General features: G+C 41.9%; 1 protein-coding gene across 3 annotated transcripts in view; it reads right to left on the bottom strand.

Annotated features, from left to right (window-relative positions):
* Positions 1-25690, bottom strand: part of TRPM4 (transient receptor potential cation channel subfamily M member 4) — an 86964-nt gene that overhangs the window by 30398 nt on the left and 30876 nt on the right. For all 3 annotated transcript variants that reach the window (XM_077259720.1, XM_077259722.1, XM_077259723.1), the window contains 9 exons: positions 25241-25407; positions 24935-25112; positions 21774-21838; positions 20333-20515; positions 19022-19121; positions 16716-16834; positions 11900-12274; positions 10986-11114; positions 2322-2451 (listed from right to left, as the gene is read on the bottom strand). In XM_077259720.1, the coding sequence (XP_077115835.1) occupies positions 2322-2451; positions 10986-11114; positions 11900-12274; positions 16716-16834; positions 19022-19121; positions 20333-20515; positions 21774-21838; positions 24935-25112; positions 25241-25407 (1446 nt within the window). The remainder of the gene's footprint in view (positions 1-2321; positions 2452-10985; positions 11115-11899; positions 12275-16715; positions 16835-19021; positions 19122-20332; positions 20516-21773; positions 21839-24934; positions 25113-25240; positions 25408-25690) is intronic.

Genomic DNA, 25690 nt, shown 5'->3' with positions numbered 1-25690 from the left:
GTTGCTACGTCACCAAAAGCGTGACGTTGCAACGATATCGTTAACAATATCGTTATGTGTGCCTCAGCCTTAACACACTCAATGTACAGTCACTATTACAGACTTAGGCCAAGTGCACACGTTCAGTATTTTTCGCGTTTTTTTCACGTTTTTTCGCTATAAAAACGTGATAAAAACGTGAAAAAAACACGAAAAACACGCTTACATATGCCTCCGATTATTTTAAGTGTTTTCCGCATTTCTTGTGCAAATTGTTGCATTTTTTCCGCGAAAAAATCGCATCGCGGAAAAAAAAGCAACATGTTCATTAAATTTGCGGAATTGCGGGGATTCCGCACACCTAGGAAAGCATTGATCTGCTTACTTTCCGCATGTGGCTGTGCCCACCATGCGGGAAGTAAGCAGATCATGTGCGGTTGGTACCCAGGGTGGAGGAGAGGAGACTCTCCTCCACGGACTGGGCACCGTTTAATTGGTAAAAAAAAAAAAGAATTAAAGTAAAAAATAGTCATATACTCACCTTCAATGGCCCCCGCAGTCTTCCCGCCTCTCAGGTGCACGCTGCCGCTTCCGGTCCTATAGATGGTGTGTGTGAAGGACCTGCGATGACGTCGCGGTCACATGACCGCGACTTCATTGAAGGTCCTGCACATACCATCTATAGGAACGGAAGCCGCTGAGGAGATCGGCTGTCTGCAGGTGAGTATAACCAATTTTTTTAATTTTTTTAATTATTTTTAAACATTCTATCTTTTACTATAGATGCTGCATAAGCAGCATCTATAGTAAAAAGTTGGTCACACTTGTCAAACACTATGTTTGACAAGTGTGACCAACCTGTCAGTCAGTTTTCCAAGCGATGCTACAGATCGCTTGGAAAACGCTAGCATTCTGCAAGCTAATTACGCTTGCAAAATGCTAAAAAAAACTGCGAAAAAAACGGGGGAAAAAACGCAAAAAAAAAAATGCGGATTTCTTGCAGAAAATTTCCGGTTTTCTTCAGGAAATTTCTGCAAGAAATCCTGACGTGTGCACATAAATCACACAGCATGTTAGATAGTATATCAGTTGGCAAGTCTGTATTCCTGACCCACCAGACGTAAACACCCAAATTCACAAGCCAATATACAGATAAAAAGCCAGTTCTTTTGGTCTTTGCAAAAATATGGTTGTCTGGGAAATTAAGATACAATCTGTTTTCTTCACAGGAGTCACATATAGTAATGGGATCATAGTGTCCGTACTTAGGTCCCACTGTATACGCAGCAGTGAGAGCACGTGCCATGTAAATCACCTCTAATGCCGGCAAGGCGTGAAATCAAATATGTCCCTTCCATGCCGAGCACGTGATGTGCTGCTGAAACAAACCTATAAAAAGATCTCATTTGTCTGTCAAATTCGAGATGGTGCTGAGGTCGCCATTATTCTCATAGATAAGCTCTGGTGGAGGGCTTGGCTACTTTCCAGCACCGGGTTGCTGCAATCCTCTAAAAACCTTACTGTGCCCATACACCCTTAATGGAGACGTTTTTCTCCGCCTTATACACATGCACATTCGGTTTAGCCGATCATGCATATTAGTTCATTCGGGAGCCAGACACCCCTTGCGGTGGCTTATCAGGATTAGGGGGAGAAATTCAACATGACCGATCCTTCAATGTTGAGCCAGAGTGGATGTTTGGATAAGGTTGCTGCTGATTGACGACCATTGATTGGCTGCAGCGGTCTCCAGACAATATAACATGGGAGATTTGAGGATTGAGTGATAAGCAGTTTTTTTGGTTACTTTATGATGGACCATGAAGAGGTTGCACAATAGTGGACAAGCCCTTTAAGCTTAGTTGATCTTTATAGACCAATCAGTTGTGAAAATGTCAGAGGAACACGCCCACTTGACTGGGGGGGTGACAGTCTGATGTCACACTGTTATTAATAAGAAGAAAATAGGGATGGTACAATGCATCATTATAAGTATAGGGGGTCTGCTTTCAAGTATAAAAACAGATGTGTCCGGAGAGCTGAAAGCAGTGTTGGACTGGACTGCCAAGGGCCCACCAGTAACCACTGTTCAGCTATATGCAAGTGTGACATTATCCTCAATCACAAACTCATATAACAATCTGGGTAGATGGATAAATAAATAAGATGCCGCCTCTGTCTGTACTTAGAGATTCCAGTATATAGTGCCGATTACTGCTCATATAAGAGGTTGGCGGCCCACCAGAGGTTTCCCCTGCTCTCCCGTGGGCCAGTCCAAGCCTGGCTAGAAGGCTTTCTTTAACATTTTACTAGAAGTAGATGATTATGCCACTGTGGATTACCTATTGCTAGATGTTCAAACTTTGCAGCGAGTTCTTTCATAGCCAACACTTCCTCAGCTTCGGATTCCAGGCGAGAGAGCTCCTTTAGCAATTTGGAAGCAGCGAGTGCTGAGGTCACAGCTTCTGGCCCCTGCGGAGATAGAAAAACAAGAAAAAAACAGCCCTAAGGAGCAATTCAAGAAAATAACTGATAATTATCTGTTCCCCCAGAATTAAACCTCTCTTCTACTCCTCAAAGTCTTAAGGTACCTTCACACTAAACAACTTTACAACGAGAACGAGAACGTTCCGTGACGTTGCAGCGTCCTTGATAGCGATCTCGTTGTGTTTGACACGCAGCAGCGATCTGGATCCCGCTGTGATATCGCTGGTCGGAGCTAGAAGTCCAGAACTTTATTTGGTCGTCAGATCGTCGTTTATCGTCGTCAGCAATGTTAAACATGGAGCTAACGACCTGTGAGAACGATAAGTGAGTCACCGTTACGTCACAGGATCGCTCCTGCATCGTTGTGGAGCTGCTGTGTTTGACATCTCTACAGCGACCTAAACAGCGACGCTGCAGCGATCGGCTCGTTGTCTATATCGCTGCAGCGTCGCTGAGTGTGACGGTACCTTTACTTTCCTGGAGGAGTCCACCATGTCAACTGACCAGCATGGTCATGAGCCACTCAATAGTCTGCATAAGAAAAGCTCCCTCTAATCCAGTGATTTTCAACCTTTTTTGAGCCGCGGCACACTTTTTATACTTAAAAAATCCCGGGGCACACCACCAACCAAAATGGCACAAAATGACACTAAAACAGTACATATTCTACATATAGTTAATAATATAGATTCTAAATGTATTTATACTCACTCAGTGTGAAACCTGGGCCTGTTTCGATAAACACAAAAGGGATATCCTGGCAGGAATGGTGGAAAGACACACACAAAGCTCTTCCTCAACAGTTCTCAGTCTCTCCCTGTTCTTAGTTTTTTTTTGTGCACATGCCCTAACCCTACCCCTAACCCTAACCCTACCCCTAACCCTAGTTCTAACCCTAGTTCTAACCCTAACCCTAGTGGAAAAAGAAAAAAATATATTTTCTTTTTTTTTATTCTTGTCCCTACCTGTCATGATCTCTGCAGGCAGAGATCATAGCAAGCCTATAGAGGGACAAGCTCTCGGAAGATGGAACTATACTGACCATGAACTAAGCCTGCCGCGCAACTAGAAATAGCCAGGTAGCAATTCCTATTTATTGCTAGATGCCCAGCTCTGGCCTAAGACCTAAATAGCTAGCAGAGGGAAATATAAGACCTGGCTCACCTCTAGAGAAATATTCCAAAGAAGACAGTAGCCCCCCACATATAATGACGGTGAGTTCAGATGAAACAACAAACGCAGCAGGAAAATAGTCTTAGCAAATTTGAGGTCCGCTTACTAGATAGCAGAAGACAGATAGTATACTTTCATGGTCAGCAGAAAAACACTAACAAAACACCATCCAGAGATTACCTTAAACTCTGGCATTAACTCATAACACCAGAGTAGCAATCCCTGATCAACGAGAGCTTTCCAGACACAGTAACAAAACTTCAGCTGTGAACTGGAACAAATAGGCAAAACGAAACATGGACAAAAGTCCAACTTATCTAGTAGTTGTCAGAAGCAGGAACAAGCACTGAGAGGCATCAGATAACATTGTTGACCGGCAAGAAACCACCAGAGAAATGAGCTTAAATAGCGACACCCACTACTGATGGAAACAGGTGAAACAGGAAAGAGGATGACAAGTCCAATTCCACAAGCGGCCACCGGGGGAGCCCAGAATCCAAATTCACAACAGTACCCCCCCCTCAAGGAGGGGGCACCGAACCCTCACCAGATCCACCAGGGCGACCAGGATGAGCCCTATGGAAGGCACGAACAAGATCAGAAGCATGAACATCAGATGCATTGACCCAAGAATTATCCTCCTGGCCGTAACCCTTCCAGTTGACCAGATACTGGAGTCTCCGTCTGGAAACACGAGAGTCCAAAATTTTCTCCACAACGTACTCCAACTCACCCTCAACCAACACCGGAGCAGGAGGCTCAACTGAAGGTACAACAGGTACCTCATACCTGCGCAATAACGACCGATGAAAAACGTTATGAATGGAAAAGGACGCAGGGAGGTCCAAACGGAAAGAAACAGGATTAAGAATCTCCAATATTCTATAAGGGCCGATGAACCGAGGTTTAAACTTAGGAGAAGAGACCCTCATAGGGACAAAACGAGAAGACAACCACACCAAATCTCCAACACAAAGCCGAGAACCAACACGACGATGACGGTTGGCAAAACGCTGAGTCTTCTCCTGGGACAACTTCAAATTGTCCATAACCTGCCCCCAGATGTGATGCAATCTCTCCACCACCGCATCCACTCCAGGACAATCCGAGGATTCCACCTGACCGGAGGAAAATCGAGGGTGAAACCCCGAATTACAGAAAAACGGGGACACCAAGGTGGAAGAGCTGGCCCGATTATTGAGGGCGAACTCTGCCAATGGCAAAAAAGCAACCCAATCATCCTGGTCAGCAGAGACAAAACACCTCAGATATGTCTCCAGGGTCTGATTAGTCCGCTCGGTCTGGCCATTAGTCTGAGGGTGAAAAGCAGATGAAAAAGACAAATCTATGCCCATCCTAGCACAGAATGCCCGCCAAAATCTAGACACAAATTGGGTACCTCTGTCAGAAACAATATTCTCAGGAATACCGTGCAATCGGACAACATTCTGAAAAAACAGAGGAACCAACTCAGAAGAAGAAGGCAACTTGGGCAGAGGAACCAAATGGACCATTTTAGAGAAACGGTCACAGACCACCCAGATGACAGACATCTTCTGGGAAACAGGCAGATCTGAAATAAAATCCATCGAGATGTGTGTCCAAGGCCTCTTAGGAATAGGCAAGGGCAACAGCAGTCCGCTAGTCCGAGAACTACAAGACTTGGCCCGAGCACAAATGTCACATGACTGCACAAAGACTCGCACATCTCGTGACAGGGAAGGCCACCAGAAGGATCTTGCCACCAAATCCCTGGTACCAAAAATTCCGGGATGACCTGCCAATGCAGAAGAATGTACCTCAGAGATGACTCTACTGGTCCAATCATCCGGAACAAACAGTCTATCAGGCGGACAACGATCCGGTCTATCCGCCTGAAACTCTTGCAAGGACCGCCGCAGATCAGGAGAAACGGCCGACAAAATTACTCCCTCCCTAAGGATACCTGTGGGTTCAGCATTACCAGGAGAGTCCGGGTCAAAACTCCTAGAAAGGGCATCTGCCTTAACATTCTTAGAACCCGGTAGGTATGACACCACAAAATTAAAGCGAGAAAAAAATAAAGACCAGCGCGCCTGTCTAGGATTCAGGCGCCTGGCAGTCTCAAGATAAATCAAATTTTTGTGGTCAGTCAATACCACCACCTGATGCTTAGCCCCCTCTAGCCAATGGCGCCACTCCTCAAACGCCCACTTCATGGCCAAAAGCTCCCTATTCCCAACATCATAATTCCGCTCTGCGGGCGAAAATTTGCGAGAAAAGAAGGCACAAGGCCTAATGACGGAGCAGTCGGAACCTTTCTGCGACAACACTGCCCCAGCTCCGATCTCCGAAGCGTCAACCTCAACCTGAAAAGGCAGATTCACATCAGGCTGACGTAACACAGGGGCAGAGGCAAAACGGTGCTTAAGCTCCTGAAAGGCCTCTACAGCATGAGGGGACCAATTAGCAACATCAGCGCCATGTCTGGTCAAATCAGTCAGTGGTTTAACGACATCCGAAAAACCAGCAATAAATCGGCGGTAAAAGTTGGCAAAGCCCAAAAATCTCTGAAGACCCTTAAGAGAGGAGGGCTGAGTCCAGTCACAAATAGCTTGCACCTTGACGGGATCCATCTCAATGGAAGAGGGAGAAAAAATATACCCCAAAAAGGAAATTTTCTGGACCCCAAAAACGCACTTAGACCCCTTCACACATAAAGAATTAGACCGCAGAACCTGAAAAACTCTCCTGACCTGCTGGACATGAGAGTCCCAGTCATCAGAAAAAATCAGAATATCATCCAGATATATTATCATAAATTTATCCAGAAAATCGCGGAAAATATCATGCATAAAAGACTGGAAAACTGAAGGGGCATTAGAAAGACCAAAAGGCATGACCAAATACTCAAAGTGGCCCTCGGGCGTATTAAATGCGGTCTTCCACTCATTCCACTGAGTAAGCACAGACCATTTACGGAATTTTTGGCAGTAAACCTCAACTTCGTCTTGCCCCTGAGATAGTGCCATCAAAGTTTTTTCTGCCTGAAGTTCCAAATGAGGTTCCTCATAAAGCAAGCCCAAGGCCAGAAAAAACGCATCCACATCGCGCAACGCAGGATCCCCTGCTGGCAATGAGAAGGCCCAATCTTGAGGGTCACCCCTGAGCAAGGAAATCACAATCCTAACCTGCTGAGCAGGGTCTCCAGCTGAACGAGACTTCAGGGACAAATAAAGCTTACAATTATTTCGGAAATTCTGGAAGCTAGCTCTATTCCCTGTGAAGAACTCCGGCAAAGGAATTCTCGGCTCAGATACTGGAGCATGTACCACAAAATCTTGTAAATTTTGTACTTTCGTGATGAGATTATTCAAACCCGCAGTTACACTCTGAAGATCCATTATTGTCAGGTGCACACAGAGCCATACAGAGATTAGGAGGAGAGAGAGAAAAAAGACTGCAGCAAGGCAAACTGGAGGAAAAAAAAAAAAAAAAAAAAATTCCAGCAGACTTCTTATAACTCTCCTTTCTCAACCTGGGTCTTTAACACTTTATCGGCCGGTCAAACTGTCATGATCTCTGCAGGCAGAGATCATAGCAAGCCTATAGAGGGACAAGCTCTCGGAAGATGGAACTATACTGACCATGAACTAAGCCTGCCGCGCAACTAGAAATAGCCAGGTAGCAATTCCTATTTATTGCTAGATGCCCAGCTCTGGCCTAAGACCTAAATAGCTAGCAGAGGGAAATATAAGACCTGGCTCACCTCTAGAGAAATATTCCAAAGAAGACAGTAGCCCCCCACATATAATGACGGTGAGTTCAGATGAAACAACAAACGCAGCAGGAAAATAGTCTTAGCAAATTTGAGGTCCGCTTACTAGATAGCAGAAGACAGATAGTATACTTTCATGGTCAGCAGAAAAACACTAACAAAAACACCATCCAGAGATTACCTTAAACTCTGGCATTAACTCATAACACCAGAGTAGCAATCCCTGATCAACGAGAGCTTTCCAGACACAGTAACAAAACTTCAGCTGTGAACTGGAACAAATAGGCAAAACGAAACATGGACAAAAGTCCAACTTATCTAGTAGTTGTCAGAAGCAGGAACAAGCACTGAGAGGCATCAGATAACATTGTTGACCGGCAAGAAACCACCAGAGAAATGAGCTTAAATAGCGACACCCACTACTGATGGAAACAGGTGAAACAGGAAAGAGGATGACAAGTCCAATTCCACAAGCGGCCACCGGGGGAGCCCAGAATCCAAATTCACAACACCTACCTATGGGGTTGATAAGGGGGGGGGGGGTCATTTACTATTTTTTTTATTTTGATCACTGTGATAGGTTATATCTCAGTGATCAAAATATACCTGGAACGAATCTGCCAGCCGGCAGATTCGGCGGGCGCACTGCGCATGCGCCCGCCATTTTGGAAGATGGCGGCACCCATGGAGAAGACGGACGGACACCGGGAGGCCCGGTAAGTATGAGGGGGGGATCTGAGCATGGGGGGTGGATCGGAGGATGGGGGGGGTGGCATCGGAGCACGGGGGGAGCGGGCAGGAGGACGGGGGAGCGGACAGGACGACGGAGGGGAGCGGAGCACCGGACGGAGGACCGGAGAGATCGGTGGTGGTGGGGAGGTACATAAGTGTTTCCAGCCATGGCCGATGATATTGCAGCATCGGCCATGGCTGGATTGTAATATTTCACCAGTTTTTTAGGTGAAATATTACAAATCGCTCTGATTGGCAGTTTCACTTTCAACAGCCAATCAGAGCGATCGTAGCCACGAGGGGGTGAAGCCACCCCCCCCTTGGGTGAAGTACCACTCCCCCTGTCCCTGCAGATCGGGTGAAATTGGAGTTAACCCTTTCACCCGATCTGCAGGGACGCGATCATTCCATGACGCCACATAGGCGTCATGGGTCGGATTGGCACCGACTTTCATGATGCCTACGTGGCGTCAAAGATCGGGAAGGGGTTAATGAGCTGTTGCTGACTTAATGATTATACACAGCATTATTGGCGGGCATTACCTTGGCGGCGGGCAAATGCGAGAGTCTCTCCGCTCTCAGGATGACGCACTGGCCTCGGTGACATCATTAAGTCACGTGAGCGTTCAAAGCTCGCGCATGTGTTATTCCGTGACTGCGCATCGCTGCGCATTGCCGGGGAACAAAACAAAGGGGGCACCATAGTTTGGGGAACTTTCCCCGCGGCACACCCGACCATGTGTCGCGGCACACTAGTGTGCCGCGGAACACTGGTTGAAAATCACTGCTCTAATCCAATCTAACTCATGTGCCTGCGATTTTCTTAACCAAATAATGCTTGCAAAACTGCTACTAACTTAAGGTACCTTCACACTAAGCGACGCTGCAGCGATATCGACAACGATGCCGATCGCTGCAGCGTCGCTGTGTTGTCGCTGGAGAGCTGTCACACAGACAGCTCTCCAGCGACCAACGATGCCGAAGTCCCTGGGTAACCAGGGTAAACATCGGGTTGCTAAGCGCAGGGCCGCGCTTAGTAACCCGATGTTTACCCTGGTTACCAGCGTAAACGTAAAAAAAAAACACTACATACTCACATTCGCGTCCCCCGGCGTCCGCTTCCCTGCACTGTGTGAGCGCCGGCAGTATCAGGGCACAGCGGTGACGTCACCGCTGTGCTCTGCTTTTACTTTACGGCCGGCGCTCACAGCGAGGGACGTGACAGACATCAGAAGGTGAGTATGTAGTGGGTTTTTTTACATTTACAATGGTAACCAGGGTAAACATCGGGTTACTAAGCGCGGCCCTGCGCTTAGTAACCCGATGTTTACCCTGGTTACCAGTGAAGACATCGCTGAATCAGCGTCACACACACCGATTCAGCAATGTCTGCGGGAGATCCAGCGACGAAATAAAGTTCTGTGGACTTTCAGCAACGACCAGCGATATCACAGCAGGATCCTGATCGCTGCTGCCTGTCAAACACAACGATATCGCTATCCAGGACACTGCAACGTCACGGATCGCTAGCGATATCGTTTAGTGTGAAGGTACCTTTACGCCCTGGGAATACCTAAAGAAGGCCGTGCATGACATGAAAAATAATTACAATGGAGGAAGAGGGCTAGCTTTGCTAAAAAAAAAACACAACAATAATAATAAATAATAATATTATTATTATTATTATTATTATAAAAACTAAACCAGCCCCGTTCCCTGCCTTTAAATCAGGGTAAACACACAAGTAGAGAATGAAAATGGCTAATTGTAATTGCTTTTTTTTTGTTGTTGTTTTTTTATAGCCAAGCCATCCCTTTTCTCCATTGTAACAATCTAAAAGACAGAAAGGGGGCTAGCTCATTAAAAGAAGAAAAACAAACAAACAAACAAAAAAAAAAAAAACAGCCAACTCCCTTCCCTGTCTTTAGATTGTTACAATGGAGAATAGTGCTGGCATAGCTATATAGCAGAAAAAAAACAACAAACAAACTGCCACTTAACCTTTCTTTGTGTTTTTGTTTTTTAAAGATCATCCAGCCCTCTTCTGTAATGTAAAGATAGAGAAGGGGACTGGCTTAGAGAAGAAGGAAAAAAAAGAAAAAAAAAAAAAGAGGGAGGTGGCTGATTATTATTTTTTTTTAAAGGCAAGAAACCTTTCAGCCAAATGTATAGACAGAGAAGGGGGCTGGCTTAGCTACTGAAAGCACCAGAAATTAGGTATCCTGAACCGTGAATGCAGCTGGTAGTAGAAGACCATGGCTTCTCTGCCAACAGGACTAAATTAGTAAGCTATTAAAAATTAATATTCAAAACATTATTAACCTACATGTTTGGTTTGCAAGAAAACCCATTTTGCCCCCTTTATGTCTTTATTGCTGAAATGTCCGAACATCTCCCCTTTCCATACTATACTATTGAGGCATTCTTTGCCATTGTTAAAGTTAGTCTGCCCCTGGACAAGAAGCGATAATGTCACCTGAAACTGTAAGGGGACATCATCAGATATCTCAGTTACCCCCCAAAAAATGGACAAGGAACATCATTGCTTATCGTCCTGGATCCATGGTGGTTGGAACAGGGGAATATGAGTAATTTTTGTGTTTTAAAACAATTGCTTGTATGTGTAAAATTTTTGTAGACCTGTCATAATTGAGAACCATTTAGAGGAACACTCGAGGCAAAATTGATTTACGGCGTGTGCAGGGCTCCTAGGGGCCAGTCCTTAGCACTGGGATCCTCTCATTGGTGAATCCTTGTGTTTTGATCCACCCCGTCAATAGGCATAGCAGAGTACCAGTTGTGCCCTCTTTCCAAAAAGTAGTATACAGGTTTAGAAATAGGTCCTTTGAGATCTCACCATTTCCCAGAAGTAGGTAGCCATTTCATTTCGATTCTGTAAAATTGCCCAAATGAAGAGATCGATCCATGGGCTTGTTGATTTTCTAGTGTCATACCTCTGATAAGGGCTGCTTGGACTATTTTTAATCTGTGGACAAAGACGTAGAAACAAGTTGTGTAGAAATATACCAGGCAAAAAAAATAATATTTTTATACTATCTAGTAATATAACAACATAACTGTTCTTAGAAGGGGCTGTCCACACTTGGGAAACCTTTTTTTTTTTCATGCAAATTAATGTATTTAGGGCTAAACACAATTTTTGCCTTTTGGTTTCTTAAAAAAAAAAATATATATATATATATATATTGTGCATATATATATACATACATACATACATACATACATACATACATACATACAATAACACTGTAACACTGTCTTTTCTCAGCTCCTCTCATCTGAATTATAGCCACAGACACATCAAAAAGCCAAATGCTGGTAAAATTTTCAATACAAATTTTTTTACCCCCAAATGTTCCCAAAAGGTGTCCAACCCCTTTAAAGTAAATGGAGACTGAGAAACCTTCAAATTCAAAAGATCCATCTTTGTAACTAGTCTTAAAGTGTCCCACGGTTTTATATATCCTGTCGCTTAGCATCAGACTACACATGCTTTGTTTGTAGTCCGTTACCATGGAGACAAGTCTGCATTGCAGCTGGATTCACAAAATGGTAAAGAGTTTGTAAAAAAAAATAATAGTAACAGCTTTCAAACTTTGGCCTCCACTTTGTTGAAGCTACCATGATGGCTTCTGGTAGGCTACTCAACAATGCCCTGTAGTGCCAAGGAGCCTGGCCATACAATTATTCAGGTCAACTTGTCATCTCAAATTAACAATGGTGGTCAACATTTGTGGAGTCAGTACGTACATGGGAGTTCTTCCTGTTGACGGAACTCTTCGTATTTCCCAAGACGTGTGTATAGAATGGGGCGCAGACATCACCCATGAGCTCTCGTAGAACTTTGGCCACTTCGTAGAGCTTGAAGTCATGTCCTTTGCCTCCGATGTCCACCGGCATGTAGACCGGGTGCTGCTGTCCTTTGTTAGACTCTCTGGGTTCTTCATGTTTGCGCTGAAGCAAATGGCAGAGAACCGTATTCTCCAGCACGGAACTATAGAGCTCCTCCAGCTGTCCATACGTCAGGTAATCCACGATGTTCATCCCGTTGTCCACAAAGAGCTTTACAAAGCTGGGTTTGTCGTTTACAAGTGCGTCCGTCATGGTGTCTTCAAGATCACAAGCCTGTAATATAAGGAGAAAAGTCAAGAGTCTACAACTTAATCTTTTATGGATTATAATGATGGACCAATACATAGAACAGCTCGCAAAATGTTAGGACCCCACCTACACATTAGTAAAAAAGTCGACGAACCCACCCAGTTCGTCATGACTGGTCTACTACCTAATGTATACGGGAACCTGCCATGTCCACGTGTTGAATTTAATTGATGATCTTATTTTTTCTGGCGAACAGTAGCCGACTAAGGTAGCCATACACATAAAAAGGAACAAATTGATGTCAGAAACAAGTCTCATCATGATGGGACTTATGTAAGTAACATATGAAAACAGTATAAAAGGCCAAGAAAAAAAATTAATTGTTACCACCTAACGTGTTTCGCATTCACTGCTTCATCTGGGAGTGGCTGCACTATTATCAATTGCAGGGGCTTATACAGAATATGTCAGACATCCAATCACAAGACAGGTTACTTGAAAATAGCAAAATAGAAATGAAAGAATACCTGCAGCAAGTATCATGTGTCCATGCACATTCCATAAATTGCAGCTAGTCACGTGTATCCATACATTATTTAGGAACACACTTTAACTTTTAACGTCTAATTTTACCATCCTCTCCACCACCTGGTGTCTTTTATACTAACAATTACCACAAGAGGTCGCTCCTATGCAGGCAACCATTTCCATCTGATGTGCGTTTCGCATTCATCGCTTCATCTGGGGGTGGATGTATATGTCAGAGATCCAATCACAAGTCAGGTTACTTGTAAATAGCAAGATAGAAGATGAAAAAATACTTGTAGCATGCACTCATGCGCATTCCCTAGATTGTTGCTTTTTTTTCTTAAACTTCTACTCCTACACCTGGCTGAGCGTGCAAGTGCACTGTATGGGAAGAGTAGAGCAATTCACCCCTCTTCTGGTGGCTTATCACTAGGGAGGATTGGCATGCTCGATCCTCCTGCTCTTCAATGTCATGTGTGGAGGGAAAGTCAATAAGGTCCAATACACAATAGATGGTCAGAAGTCCTGCATATTGGCGACTCCAGCCTTATTTACTCTACTTTGTAACAAGGTCTTAACTGTCTCCACCCATGACATGTACGTTCAGGGGGAGTGGAGTTAGCATGTGGGAGGGGAACCAAGAGAATTATTGGTCGCCTGAGCAAGTATTCAGTAAATAGTTATCTGACGTGTTTGGTACGATAGTCAAAATGCGAGATATTGTATGTTATTGCCAATTTGTGCTGCGTACAGCATTAAAAAAAACAACTGTTATCGATACAGTTACTGTTTTAATTTTATTCTCCCTTCATGGCTTACTCCTCCCCAGGTGTTTTCCATTTCCTTATTTTAGTTTGGCCCAACGCGTTCTTGGTTGGACTTTATATATTATTCCTTCACTGCACTTCCTTGTTGGCTATACTTTTAAGCGAATTTGTGCTAAGGAGTTGCAACCCTACAGTTATGGGATTTTCTCTGCTATGCAAACAGTTTGTATTCCTGCTGAGTGTCTGTCTACCTTCCCAGCACCTTTTTCTGTGACCACATTTGGGATTCAAAGAGGTTATTTTACCTTAATTTATTTTTGGTTTTGACTCTCTCTTTATGAGTATACTTTACATTTTCTCACCCTGGGTGTTCGTGTCCACCTGCACACTTTCCTCTCACCCTTGTTCGTGGTGTGTAGTGGCCTCACCTTTGATCCTTCAGGAGGTACGAGAAACTCCTCAAAGGTCTTTTAAGGACTCAGGTCCAAGGTGAGGTTCTTTAAGTTGTATTTTCTCTACACGTTTTGACTCTCACAGCACTGATTGGACAGCTGGAGAGTTTGTAGCAGCAAATCCGTTATTGGCAACGCCTAGTCGTCAATGAACGCATACATCGCTATGAGCAATAACAGAAGAATGGCATAATGCAGTGTCCCCTAATAAGAGATTATTATTATTATTATTATTATAGCCCCATTTATTACATGACGCTTTACATGTGAGAAGGGGTATACTGTTGCGAATTCCGTTCTCGAGCTCCCTCCTGTGGTCGTGAATGGTACTTCGGTGAGTTCTGTCTGTGAGCTCCCTCTGGTGGCTGTGTGTGGAGCTACTAGCCATTGAGGTTCGTTCCTCACCTGGTCTCGTTTACTGCTACTGGCTTCTCTATTTAACTCCACTCAGATCGTTAGTACTTGCCAGCTGTCGATGTCTTTGCACTGGTTCAGATCTCTCTTGGACCTTTCTGAGGACCTGTTTATTTCAGCAGAAGCTAAGTTCCTGCTTGTTCATTTGTTGCATATTGTTTTTCTTGCAATGTTCTTGTCCAGCTTGCTATTATGAAATTGCCTGGCTAGCTGGAAGCTCTGGGGGTGCAGAGTGGCACCACCGCACCGTGAGTCGGTGCGGGGGTCTATTTTGCACACTCTGCGTGGTTTTTGTAGTTCTTTTGTGTTGACCGCAAAGATCCCTTTTCTATCCTCAATCTGTGTAGTTAGACTGGCCTCCTTTGTTAAAACCTATTTCATTCCTGTGTTTGTGATTTCCTCTTAACTCACAGTCAATACTTGTGGGGGGCTGCTTTTACCTTTGGGGTATTTCTCTGAGGCAAGGTGAGGCTGTGTTTCCTTTCTTTAGGGGTAGTTAGCTCTTAGGCTGTGAAGAGGCGTCTAGGCAGAGTCAGGCACGCTCCACGGCTATTTCTAGTGTGTGTTGATAGGAGTAGTGTTTGCGGTCAGCAGAGTTCCCATTTCCCCAGAGCTCGTCCCGATTCCGTGTTTAACTATCAGGTCATTCCGGGTGCACCTAACCACCAGGTTCATAACAGTATACGATTCAAAAAAGGTTTTCCATGGAAAAAACAGTCCTGTATTTGTTAAAGCAAGACACGTCAGAAAAGCTAACAAGGACCTGTGACCAGGTCAAAAGTGGACAGTTTTTGAACCTATTTTATTCTCACTGTTCCTTGAATTTTCTATGTTTAGTTTTTTATTTAATCAGTCTTACAGTTCCAGAGATATAAACAATCTGGTATTACTTTTTATGGTCTTTACAATAAGCTGTGACTCACAGGATCCTCAGGGGCGTGTCTTTATGCTGCTCTGTATTATAACCCTGTGAGTCCCGCCCCCTTAGTAAATGCCATAAATTGTAGCACTAGATAAAAAGGTTTATAGCTCTGGTACTGTATGGGGAGGAGTGGGAATAAAATAATAGCAAAAACTGGTCACTTTTGACCCGTGACAGGTCTTTTTTTTAAAAAATCATTTCCTTTTATATTGTAACCTACGGAACATGAGAAAGTAGACGAGGAAGCATGTCTTCCTGAGATTGCCAATTGTGCATTCTTCTGACAGGAAATCCATGAGTCCATGAACTTGTGTGTTTCATAAAGCTGATATAACTTTGTTGCTCATGTTCAGGCGAGAAAACAATCTGTAGTCTAGGAGTCTGATAGGATATTACAAAACTAAGGGTCTTCTCATAGCTGAATATCCAAGTCAGAAGTGAGCAGTGTCCGGGACGAGAATTGCATGAAATGACCGTGCAGGGTTCTTCTCATGTCCCATGCATCGCATCATGTGTTACTAGTTCTATTTCCGGTTGAAAAATAAATTTAATCTAAAATTCCACAAAAGGAATGGAAAAGAATGACTGTAAAAAAGGGAGTAAACCTGGATGAAGTTTTTAATCCATGGTTACTTAAACAGGAAAACCACAATGTAAGCTCCGGTAGCACAAAGATTAGAGTAATGTATCAGACGTATCACTGATGAAAAATAAGTCACTTTAAAACATTAATTTTTAGTTGTTTTGGATTAAAAGTTTTCAAAACTTTGGAGCCAAAGTTAATGAATACCACATTTAAAAAAAATAAATAAAAAAAATTGAGTGATTAATCGGCCCCAAATTCTTAAAAATGGTGAAAACTGTTCACCAATATTGTGGAAAGCACTTTATTTTGGTTTGTGAAAATCCCATGTTCCACAAAGATGTAAAAAACAAACTGAGCAAAAATGTCAGATGTGCATAAAATCATTCTATAGGGGAACTGGTGGACATTTGTGAATAAAAAGTTCAACTTTATAAAAAAAAAAGTTGCAATTGATGAATCAGTCGAAAACATTTGATAACCCCAAAGCCTAAATTCACAATGGTGAACACAGAGGAAAAAAAAGGAAAAATGAAAAACAGCAACAAGCAAACAGATGTAAAATAAACTTAAAATAAAGGTGCAAATTAAAAGAATAATAAAGCACAAATTGAAAAAAAAAGCGAAAAAACACCAAAAGTTAAACAAGAAAAGGTCAAATCTAGTAATAAAAGCACAACATGTCACTAGTGATATAGAGTTGAGACAAAGACAGGGAATAGAAATGCAAAAAAGATGAAATCTAAGTGTGAAGTGTCCAAGCACGATATACAAGGCATATTCAGCAGTGGCATCATACCCGCCATTTTATTTCTCCATGGAACAATTCTGTCTTGGCAATGTCCTCCCTGTTCCAGGCTACCGCTAACTTCAGCTCATCCAGGTATTCTGTGGCATCGCTAGACTGCTTCTTGCAAGCTGCGTTAGAATCGGAAATAAAACAATTATATTTGGGAAATCCAGGCAGATCCTTATCCATCATGTAATACCATCAGGGAGGCATCTGATTGGATCCAGAGTTATTCTGAACACGACCCCAAAATATCAAGCCAATGCCATAAAGAAGTGTAAAGAAGAACGAGGAGTCCTGGAAGTGAAGATCCGGCCCCCACGGAGCCCTGATCACACATTATTCAGTCTGTTTGGGATCACATGAAGCGACAGAAGGATCTGCATGAGCCTCAAAACAGAAGATCTGCGGTCAGTTCTACAATATGTTTGGAGTTCCTTCAAAAACAATGAATAAATGTAACAAGAAGAACTAATGAAGGCAAAGGGCGGTTACTCCAAATATTGATGTGATTTTGATTGCCCTTTCATTCACTTTGTATTTTGTTAATTGATAAAAGCAAACTATCAACACTTCGATCTTTAAAAGCTTGTTACTTTACAATATTGTGCAAACTTTTAGGTAGATGTAGAAAAAATGATGCAAATGTATCAAGTCATGGCCAAAAGTGTTGGCACCCTTGAAATTATTCCAGAAAATTGCAATTACACATTTTGTTTTACTTGTTTATTTCTTTTGTGTGTATTGGAACACAAAAAAAGAGGAAAAAAGGAAAATTGGATATAATTTCACACAAAAAAACCTAAAATGGTCCACATAAAATTGTTGGCACCTTTCCAAAATTGTGGGTAAACAACTTTGTTTCAAGCATGTGATGCTCGTTCAAATGCACCTATGACAAGTAACAGGTGTGGGCAATATGAAAATCACACCTGAAACCAGATAAAAAGGGGAGAAGTTGAGTCAATCTTTGCATTGTTTGTCTGCATGTGCCACACTAAGCATGGAGAACAGAAAGAGGAGAAGAGAACTGTGAGGACGTGAAAACCAATACTGTTGAAAAAAATATCAACAATCTCAAGAGTACAAGTCCATCTACAGAGATCTTGATGTTACTTTGCCCATGGTGCTCAACATAATCTAGAAATTTACAACCCATGACACTTTAGCTAATTTCCCTCGACAACCGAGAAAAATTGATGAAAGGTTGTATGCAACACAGGATGGTCTGGATGGTGGATAAGCAGCCCCAATTAAGTTCCAAAGAAATTCAAGATGTCCTGTAGGCTCAGGGTGCATCAGTGTCAGTGTAAACTATTTGAATGAAAAACTATAGCAGGAAGACCCCACTGCTGAAACCATCAAAACAGCTAGACTGCAGTTTTCCATAATGTACCGAGTATGCCAAAATCCGTCTGTTAAAGCGTTTTGTGGATAGAGGAGACCAAGATAGGGCTTTTTGGTTAAGCACATCATATTACAGTTTACAGAAAATGGAAGGAGGCCTACAAAGTAAAGAAAACAGTACCTACAGTCAAATATGGTGGAGGTTCAAAGATGTTTTGGTATTGTTTTGTTGCCTCTGGCACTGGGTACCTTGACTGTGTGCAAGGCATCATGAAATCTGAAAAATTACCCAAAAAATTTTGGGGCGCAATGTAGTGCCCAGTGTCAGAAAGCGGGGTTTTCATCCTAGGTCATGGGTCTTCCAGCAGGACAATGGCACCAAACATAACTCATGAAGCCCCCAGAAATAGATGCAAACAAAGCGCTGGAGAGTTATGCAGTGGCAGCAATGAGTTCAGATCTAAATCCCATTGAACACTTGTGGAGAGATCTTAATATTGTTGTTGGGAGAAGGCGCCTTCACATGAGAGACCTGGAGCAGTTTGCAAAAGAAGAAGAGTGGGCAAAAATTCCAGCTGAGAGGTGTAAGAAGCTTGTTGTTGATTATAGGACACGATTGATTGCAGTTATTTATTACAAACGGTGCAACCAAATATTACGTTGAGGGTGCCAATAATTTTGTCCGGCCCATTTTTGGGGTTTGTGTGAAATTATGTCCAATTTGCCTTTTTTCTATGTTCCAATACACACAAAAGGAACTAAACCTGTGTATAACAAAACATGTGTAATTGCAATGATTTTTTGGAAAAAATACTTAATTTTCGGGAAGAATTTCAAGGGTGCCAACACTTTCAGCTATGACTGTATACACATGAACACATATGTACGTATAATCAATATACAATACATACATATTCTATTTGCATTTTATATAATTTTGTCAAATATTCCCATAAAATACCATTTACCTTTTACTAGAGCTTTTAAAATCACAGTCTCAAAATCTTCGGTTCCATCAGCGTTGGAATAGACTGTGACCAGATCTCGATTTTCCACAATTTTTTCAATCTAAATAAAAAAATATATATATATATAATATGCCACACCATTATTTATGTACCGGCCCTTTAATGCACATAGCTTTCCATTACGGACTGCAGTTGTCATTAAAGAGGTTGTTCCTTTTAAAAAAAATCCAGCTCCTTAAAAAACATTTAAAAAAGCACCAGTAGGCAAGATTTTCCTGAAAGGGGACAGACTTTATCTTTAAGGGTATGTGCACACGTTCAGGATTTCTTGCAGAAATTTCCTGAAGAAAACCGGAAATTTTCTGCAAGAAATCCGCATTTTTTTTTTTGCGTTTTTTTTCCGTTTTTTTTGCGTTTTTTTAACATTCTGCAAGCGTAATTAGCTTGCAGAATGCTAAAGTTTTCCAAGCGATCTGTAGCATCGCTTGGAAAACTGACTGACAAGTTGGTCACACTTGTCAAACATAGCGTTTGACAAGTGTGACCAACTTGTTACTATAGATGCAGCTTTTGCAGCATCTATAGTAAAAGATAGAACGTTTAAAAAAAATTAAAAAAATAAAAAAAATGCTTATACTCACCCGCAGACATCAGATCTCCTCACCGGCGTCCTTAGCTGATGTGTGCGCGCAGGGCCTTCCATGACGTCACGGTCACGTGAGCGGTCTCGACCAATCACAGGACAGTGACGTCATTCGGCAAGGTCCTTCTCCGCACACCAGCTACAGGAACCAGCCAGCGTGCAGCACAGAGGCGGGAACACTGCGCTGGACATCGAGGGTGAGTATAGGACTGTTTTTTATTTTATTTCTTATTTTTTGACCACTTATATGGTGCCCAGTGCGTGGAGGAGAGTTTCCTCTCCTCCACCCTGGGTACCAACCGCACATAATCTGCTTACTTCCCGCATGGTGTGCACAGCCCCGTGCGGGAAGTAAGCAGATCAATGGACCCCTAGGTGTGCGGAATCCCCGCAATTCCGCATTTTTAATGAACATGTTGCTTTTTTTTCCGCTATGCGATTTTTTCGCGGAAAAAATCGCAACATTTGCACAAAAAATGCGGAATACACTGAAAATAATAGGAGGCATATGTTAGCGTTTTTTTCGCGTTTTTATCACGTTTTTATAGCGAAAAAACGCGAAAAAAACGCTAAAAATCCTGAACGTGTGCACATGGCCTAAATGTGATTATAAATTAACTTTAAAAAAATAAATTCAAGAAAATAGAAAGACAAAAATTGCTACGAACCTTTCCTATCATTTTTGTCAAGTTCTCCTCTGGGAAGTGTAGCTTTAATTTCTCTTCTATCAGACTTCGCATAGTTTCCAATGTAAGTGACTCTTCCAAAATTTCAGCCAGACAGTCGGCAACTCCACCAGAACCAGCCACAAGGAGACATGGGATGGGACTCATTGTGGCTTTGTAAACTCTCTAGTTAAAAAAAGAAGCAAAAACCATATAAAAGACTTTTAAAAACTGTGACTGATGATGTAATTGGGAATTAGGTAGTTGTTCATTCGTTGACATCAAAAAGAAACTGGATGAAGAGAAAGATGGATCAAAAGAAGAATTGTGGGTTATGAATAAACTAGCAATAGATCAAGTATAAAGGGTCGGGAAAGGATGAAAAAAAAACCTCAGGTCCATGAAGTTCAACCTATGTAACCAAGCGGAAAACGTAGCAGAAGTAAAAGGAGAGAAAATAAGAAGACCGTAGAAAAGACGAAGAGAGTAAAGGAGAAGACTAGGGAGAAAGAAAAGAGAAATGTGAAGGCAGTAGAAATAGGAAAATTAGAAGAAAGAGGAAATAAGTAATTTGAGCCGGAAGGAAGAATGAAAAGAGGAAGACGAAGGAAGGAAGGAAGGAGAAGAAGGAAGGAAGGAAGGAAGGAAGGAAGGAAGGAAGGAGAAGAAGGAAGGAAGGAAGGAAGGAAGGAGAAGAAGAAGAAGGAAGGAAGGAGAAGAAGGAAGGAAGGAAGGAAGGAGAAGAAGGAAGGAAGGAAGGAAGGAGAAGAAGGAAGGAAGGAAGGAAGGAAGGAAGGAAAAGAAGGAAGGAAGGAGAAAAGGAAGGAAGGAAGGAGAAAAGGAAGGAGGGAGAAGAAGGAAGGAAAGAGGGAAGGAGAAGGAAGGAAGGAGGGAAGGAGAAGAAGGAAGGAAGGAGGGAAGGAGAAGAAGGAAGGAAGGAGGAAAGGAGAAGAAGGAAGGAGGAAAGGAGAAGAAGGAAGGAAGGAGGGAAGGAGAAGAAGGAAGGAAGGAGAAGAAGGAAGGAGGGAAGGAGAAGGAGGAAGGAGGGAATGAGAAGAAGGAAGGAATGAGGTTGGGAGAAGAAGGAAGGAAGGATAAGGAAGAAGAAAAAAAAATGAAGAAAGTAGGAGTAGGAAAATTAGATGAAGAAAAAAGGATGAAGAAAAAGGTAATAGAGGAAAAAAGAGAAAGAAAAAAAAAGAGTAAGAAAATGTGATGAAGTAGAGGAAGAAAAAAAAAATAAGTGGGAGGAGAATAAATAGAATAGAAGAATCCTCAGTAGGACAAGAAAATGTTTAGGAAGATATGCAGCATGTTGATTAAAGGACAGCCCTACCGTCCTATGTATCAAATCAAGAAAAAGTCTCAGAAAACAAGAGTTATTTTATATTCTTCCCTTCCTGTTTACTGTAAAAACTGACTAAGTAATTTAATAGATCCTTACTTCCAACATTTTAGACTCTCCGGCAATAAGCATGCACAGAACTGGGATTTCAATGCTTCCTTTGCCTAGATTACAACAAAACACAATTGTTTAGCATTAAAATGCATGCAAATTAGAATACAAGATAGATATATATATATTGATACCGTGTTAGCCAGTGGATAGAAAATATTTAGAATTGAGAGTCCTCAGTGGTTGATACCTTTTAATGGCTAACTGAAAAGAGGGTAACAAATTGCAAGCTTTCGAGACTACACAGGTCTCTTCATCAGACATAGACTAACAGAAATTCTGAAGAATCACATATTTATGCACAACATATCACAGAAAAAAAAAACAGAAAAAAAAAAAACCATGGATAAGACAGATGACATGAAGCAGAATTACCATGAGTGATAAACAGTTACAGTACAGATCAAAAGTTTGGACACACCTTCTCATTTAATGATTTTTCTGTATTTTCATACTATGAAAATTGTACATTCACACTGAAGGCATCAAAACTATGAATTAACACATGTGGAATTATATACTTAACAAAAAAAGTGTGAAACAAATTATGTCTTATATTCTAGGTTCTTCAAAGTAGCCACCTTTTGCTTTGAACACTGGTTTGCACACTCTTGGCATTCTCTTGATGAGCTTCAAGAGGTAGTCACCGGGAATGGTTTTCACTTCACAGGTGTGCCCTGTCAGGTTTAATAAGTGGGATTTCTTGCCTTATAAATGGGGTTGGGACCATCAGTTGTGTTGTGCAGAAGTCTGGTGGATACACAGCTGATAGTCCTACTGAATAGACTGTTAGAATTTGTATTATGGCAAGAAAAAAGCAGCTAAGTAAAGAAAAACAAGTGGCCATCATTACTTAAACAAATGAAGGTCAGTCAGTCCGAAAAATTGGGAAAACTTTGAAAGTGTCCCCAAAGCGCAGTGGCAAAAACCTTCAAGCCCTACAAAGAAACTGGCTCACATGAGGACCGCCCCAGGAAAGGAAGACCAAGTGTCACCTTTTGATGCCTTCAGTGTGAATGTACAATTTTCATAGTCATGAAAATACAGAAAAATCTTTAAATGAGAAGGTGTGTCCAAACCTTTGGTCTGTACTGTATGTCCATAAATATTGGACCATTTCTTAGATAAGGAGTGTTTTATTGTCCTCTGATTGGGGTCTGGTTCTGTTGTGATGACCCCACATGGTCTGAGGGGCAAATTCCTTAGTTCCTTAGTTGATGTAAAGAGACATAAATCCATGCGACACATTCATTCCTGCACTAAGAGTGTCAAACGTCATCGTTAGTTTATATTCCCATATTCTTCTGTCTCTTTGAGATTTGAAGCTACCTTTTAATACAATTAATTTAATGTCCATAATGTTATGATCCAGGAGACAAATGTATTGCCACAGGTAGATCCATTCTTTTTTCTCTTATTGTATGGCGATAAGAGTTCATTCTTTTTCTCAGTTTCTGCCCTGTCACCCCTACATACAGACCCCCAGTTGGACATTTAGTACAAATGATTAGGTACACCACATTAGAAGTGATGCAGCTGAAAGTACCTGGTTTCTTGTAGTCCTGATGTGAATTGGGGATCTTTATCTTGTCCGTGGTCATTAAAAATGGACAGACAGTGGTCACCTACAATCCAAATCTGGAGGTGCTAAGGGGAGCTGCACGGAAATTACAACCTTTACTACAAAAAGATGCCCGCTTACAATCCTTTTTTCCAGACCCCCCACTACTGTGTTTTAGGCAGCCCCCAAATCTAAGAAGCATCATTGTCATAAGCTCCCTGTCGTCTCCAACAGCTGCAGGAACCTTTCCTTGCAACCAGAAAAAACTTAAAACCTGTCCATTTATAATGACTACGGACAAGATAAAGATCCCCAATTCACATCAGGACTACAAGATCCCAGGTACTTTCAGCTGTGTCACTTCAAATGTGGTGTACCCAATCATTTGTACTAAATGTCCAACTGGGGGTCTGTATGTGGGGGAGACAAGAACAAGGATGAACTCTCACCGCCATACAATAAGAGAAAAAAGAATGGATCTACCTGTGGCAATATATTTCTGTCTCCCGTATCATAACATTATGGACATGAAATTACTTGTATTAAAAGGTAACTTCAAATCTCAAAGAGACAGAAGAATATGGGAATATAAACTGATGATGACCTTTGACACTCTTAGTGCAGGAATGAATGTGTCGCATGGATTTTATACATCAGCTAACTAAGGAACTAAGGAATTTGCCCCTCAGACCATGTGGGGTCATCACAACAGAACCAGACCCCAATCAGAGGACAATAAAACACTCCTTATCTAAGAATTGGCCCAATATTTATGGACGTAACTGTTTATCACTCATGGTAATTCTGCTTCATGTCACCTGTCTTATCCATGTTTTTTTCTGTGCTATGTTGTGCATAAATATGTGATTCTCCAGAATTTCTTTTAGTCTATGACTGATGAAGAGACCTGTGTAGTCTCGAAAGCTTGCAATTTGTTACCATCTTTTCAGTTAGCCATTAAAAGGTATCAACTACTGAGGACTCTCAATTCTAAATATTTTTGCAAATTAGAAGTAACATGAAGCCTACACAATTAAATAACTTTATGAATAAAACTCTAGCATGAAGTTCTAAAAATTCTAACTGTCGTAGCCTCATCAAAAATTTGGCTTAATACAAATATATGGTCATTATTACAGCTTCCACCAGAAGTCCACACTGTGGATGGCTGATAACCACTATATAATTAATGGGCTCAAAACTGGATGCACCAAAATCTCATGGGAAAAAGCTGAATAAAACAGTACACACACACATACATATATATATTTATTTTTTTCCATCTTTTATCTGACTGGTGGAACTTGAGCAGGACACCATTCGGTTTGCATTTTATGATGCACCATGCCAGTCTTCTGACTGCTGCAGCCAATCACATGCTCAGCAGTTAATCGACTTGTTTCTTGTCTCGGCGCTGATGACTAGATAGACACCTGCTGGATTCACCATTGTTGTCCTTTATTGTTTCAAAGCCATCACTGTCTTTCCAAAAAAGTTTAGTTGTCAGATGACCCCTTTGCGTTACTAATAGAGGCCAAGTTAAAATAAGTTCAGGAAGATCTATGGTCTTCAATAAAAGTTCTCTCACCTCCCACTCCAGTTTTTTGTCGAGATATGTGCTCCTCAAGCCTAAATCTGAAGCTGGTTTCTCCTCCCATTTGTTCATTGGTTCCATCATCTGCTAAAAGGAACACTGAATAATTATTGTCCAAAGAATATGTCGGTCCGTCCACGCCCTCCATAAAGTATTTTGCAGGAGAAGATCCCTACAAAAAAACAAGGTCAAGCATGAGTCAATAAACGATCTCCAAGAGATACATGGCTGAAAGTGAGAGTCTTGTAAGATGCTCTTTGCTCTAGCAAATCACATCACTGTCAACCAGGAAAATCTCACCTTAGGGTTCACCAGGCCTTGACGGTTATGTACAATTCCCCATGGCGCAATGCCCATTGCCACCACTTTAGTCCTAGAATTGGAGCTAGCAGTGGCATGGTCTCTGACAGCTTCACCAACATATTTTCCAATGCCGACTTGCATTCCACCAGTCATTATCCAAGCACCTGTCATGAGGACATGAGATCATTTTCACTTTTTTCTTATTGATTTAAGAACATATGTATTTGGATATATTTACACCTGACAAAATCATCATCGACTGTCCCATTTATCTGTATGGAGCCTAAAGAAAATAATCAATGCATACGATGTAGATGCCCCATTGAGATAGATTATATATATATATATATATATCTATATATATATATTTTTTAATTAATTTCAAGTTACAGAAGTTTTTGCAGCAATTCTAAGATAAGAAAGTAATATTGACACTTCAGGTCAAGT

This window comes from Ranitomeya variabilis, chromosome 4, assembly GCF_051348905.1.
Source record: "Ranitomeya variabilis isolate aRanVar5 chromosome 4, aRanVar5.hap1, whole genome shotgun sequence".
NCBI lineage: Eukaryota > Metazoa > Chordata > Amphibia > Anura > Dendrobatidae > Ranitomeya > Ranitomeya variabilis.
This window is presented reverse-complemented; position numbering and strand designations above follow the sequence as displayed.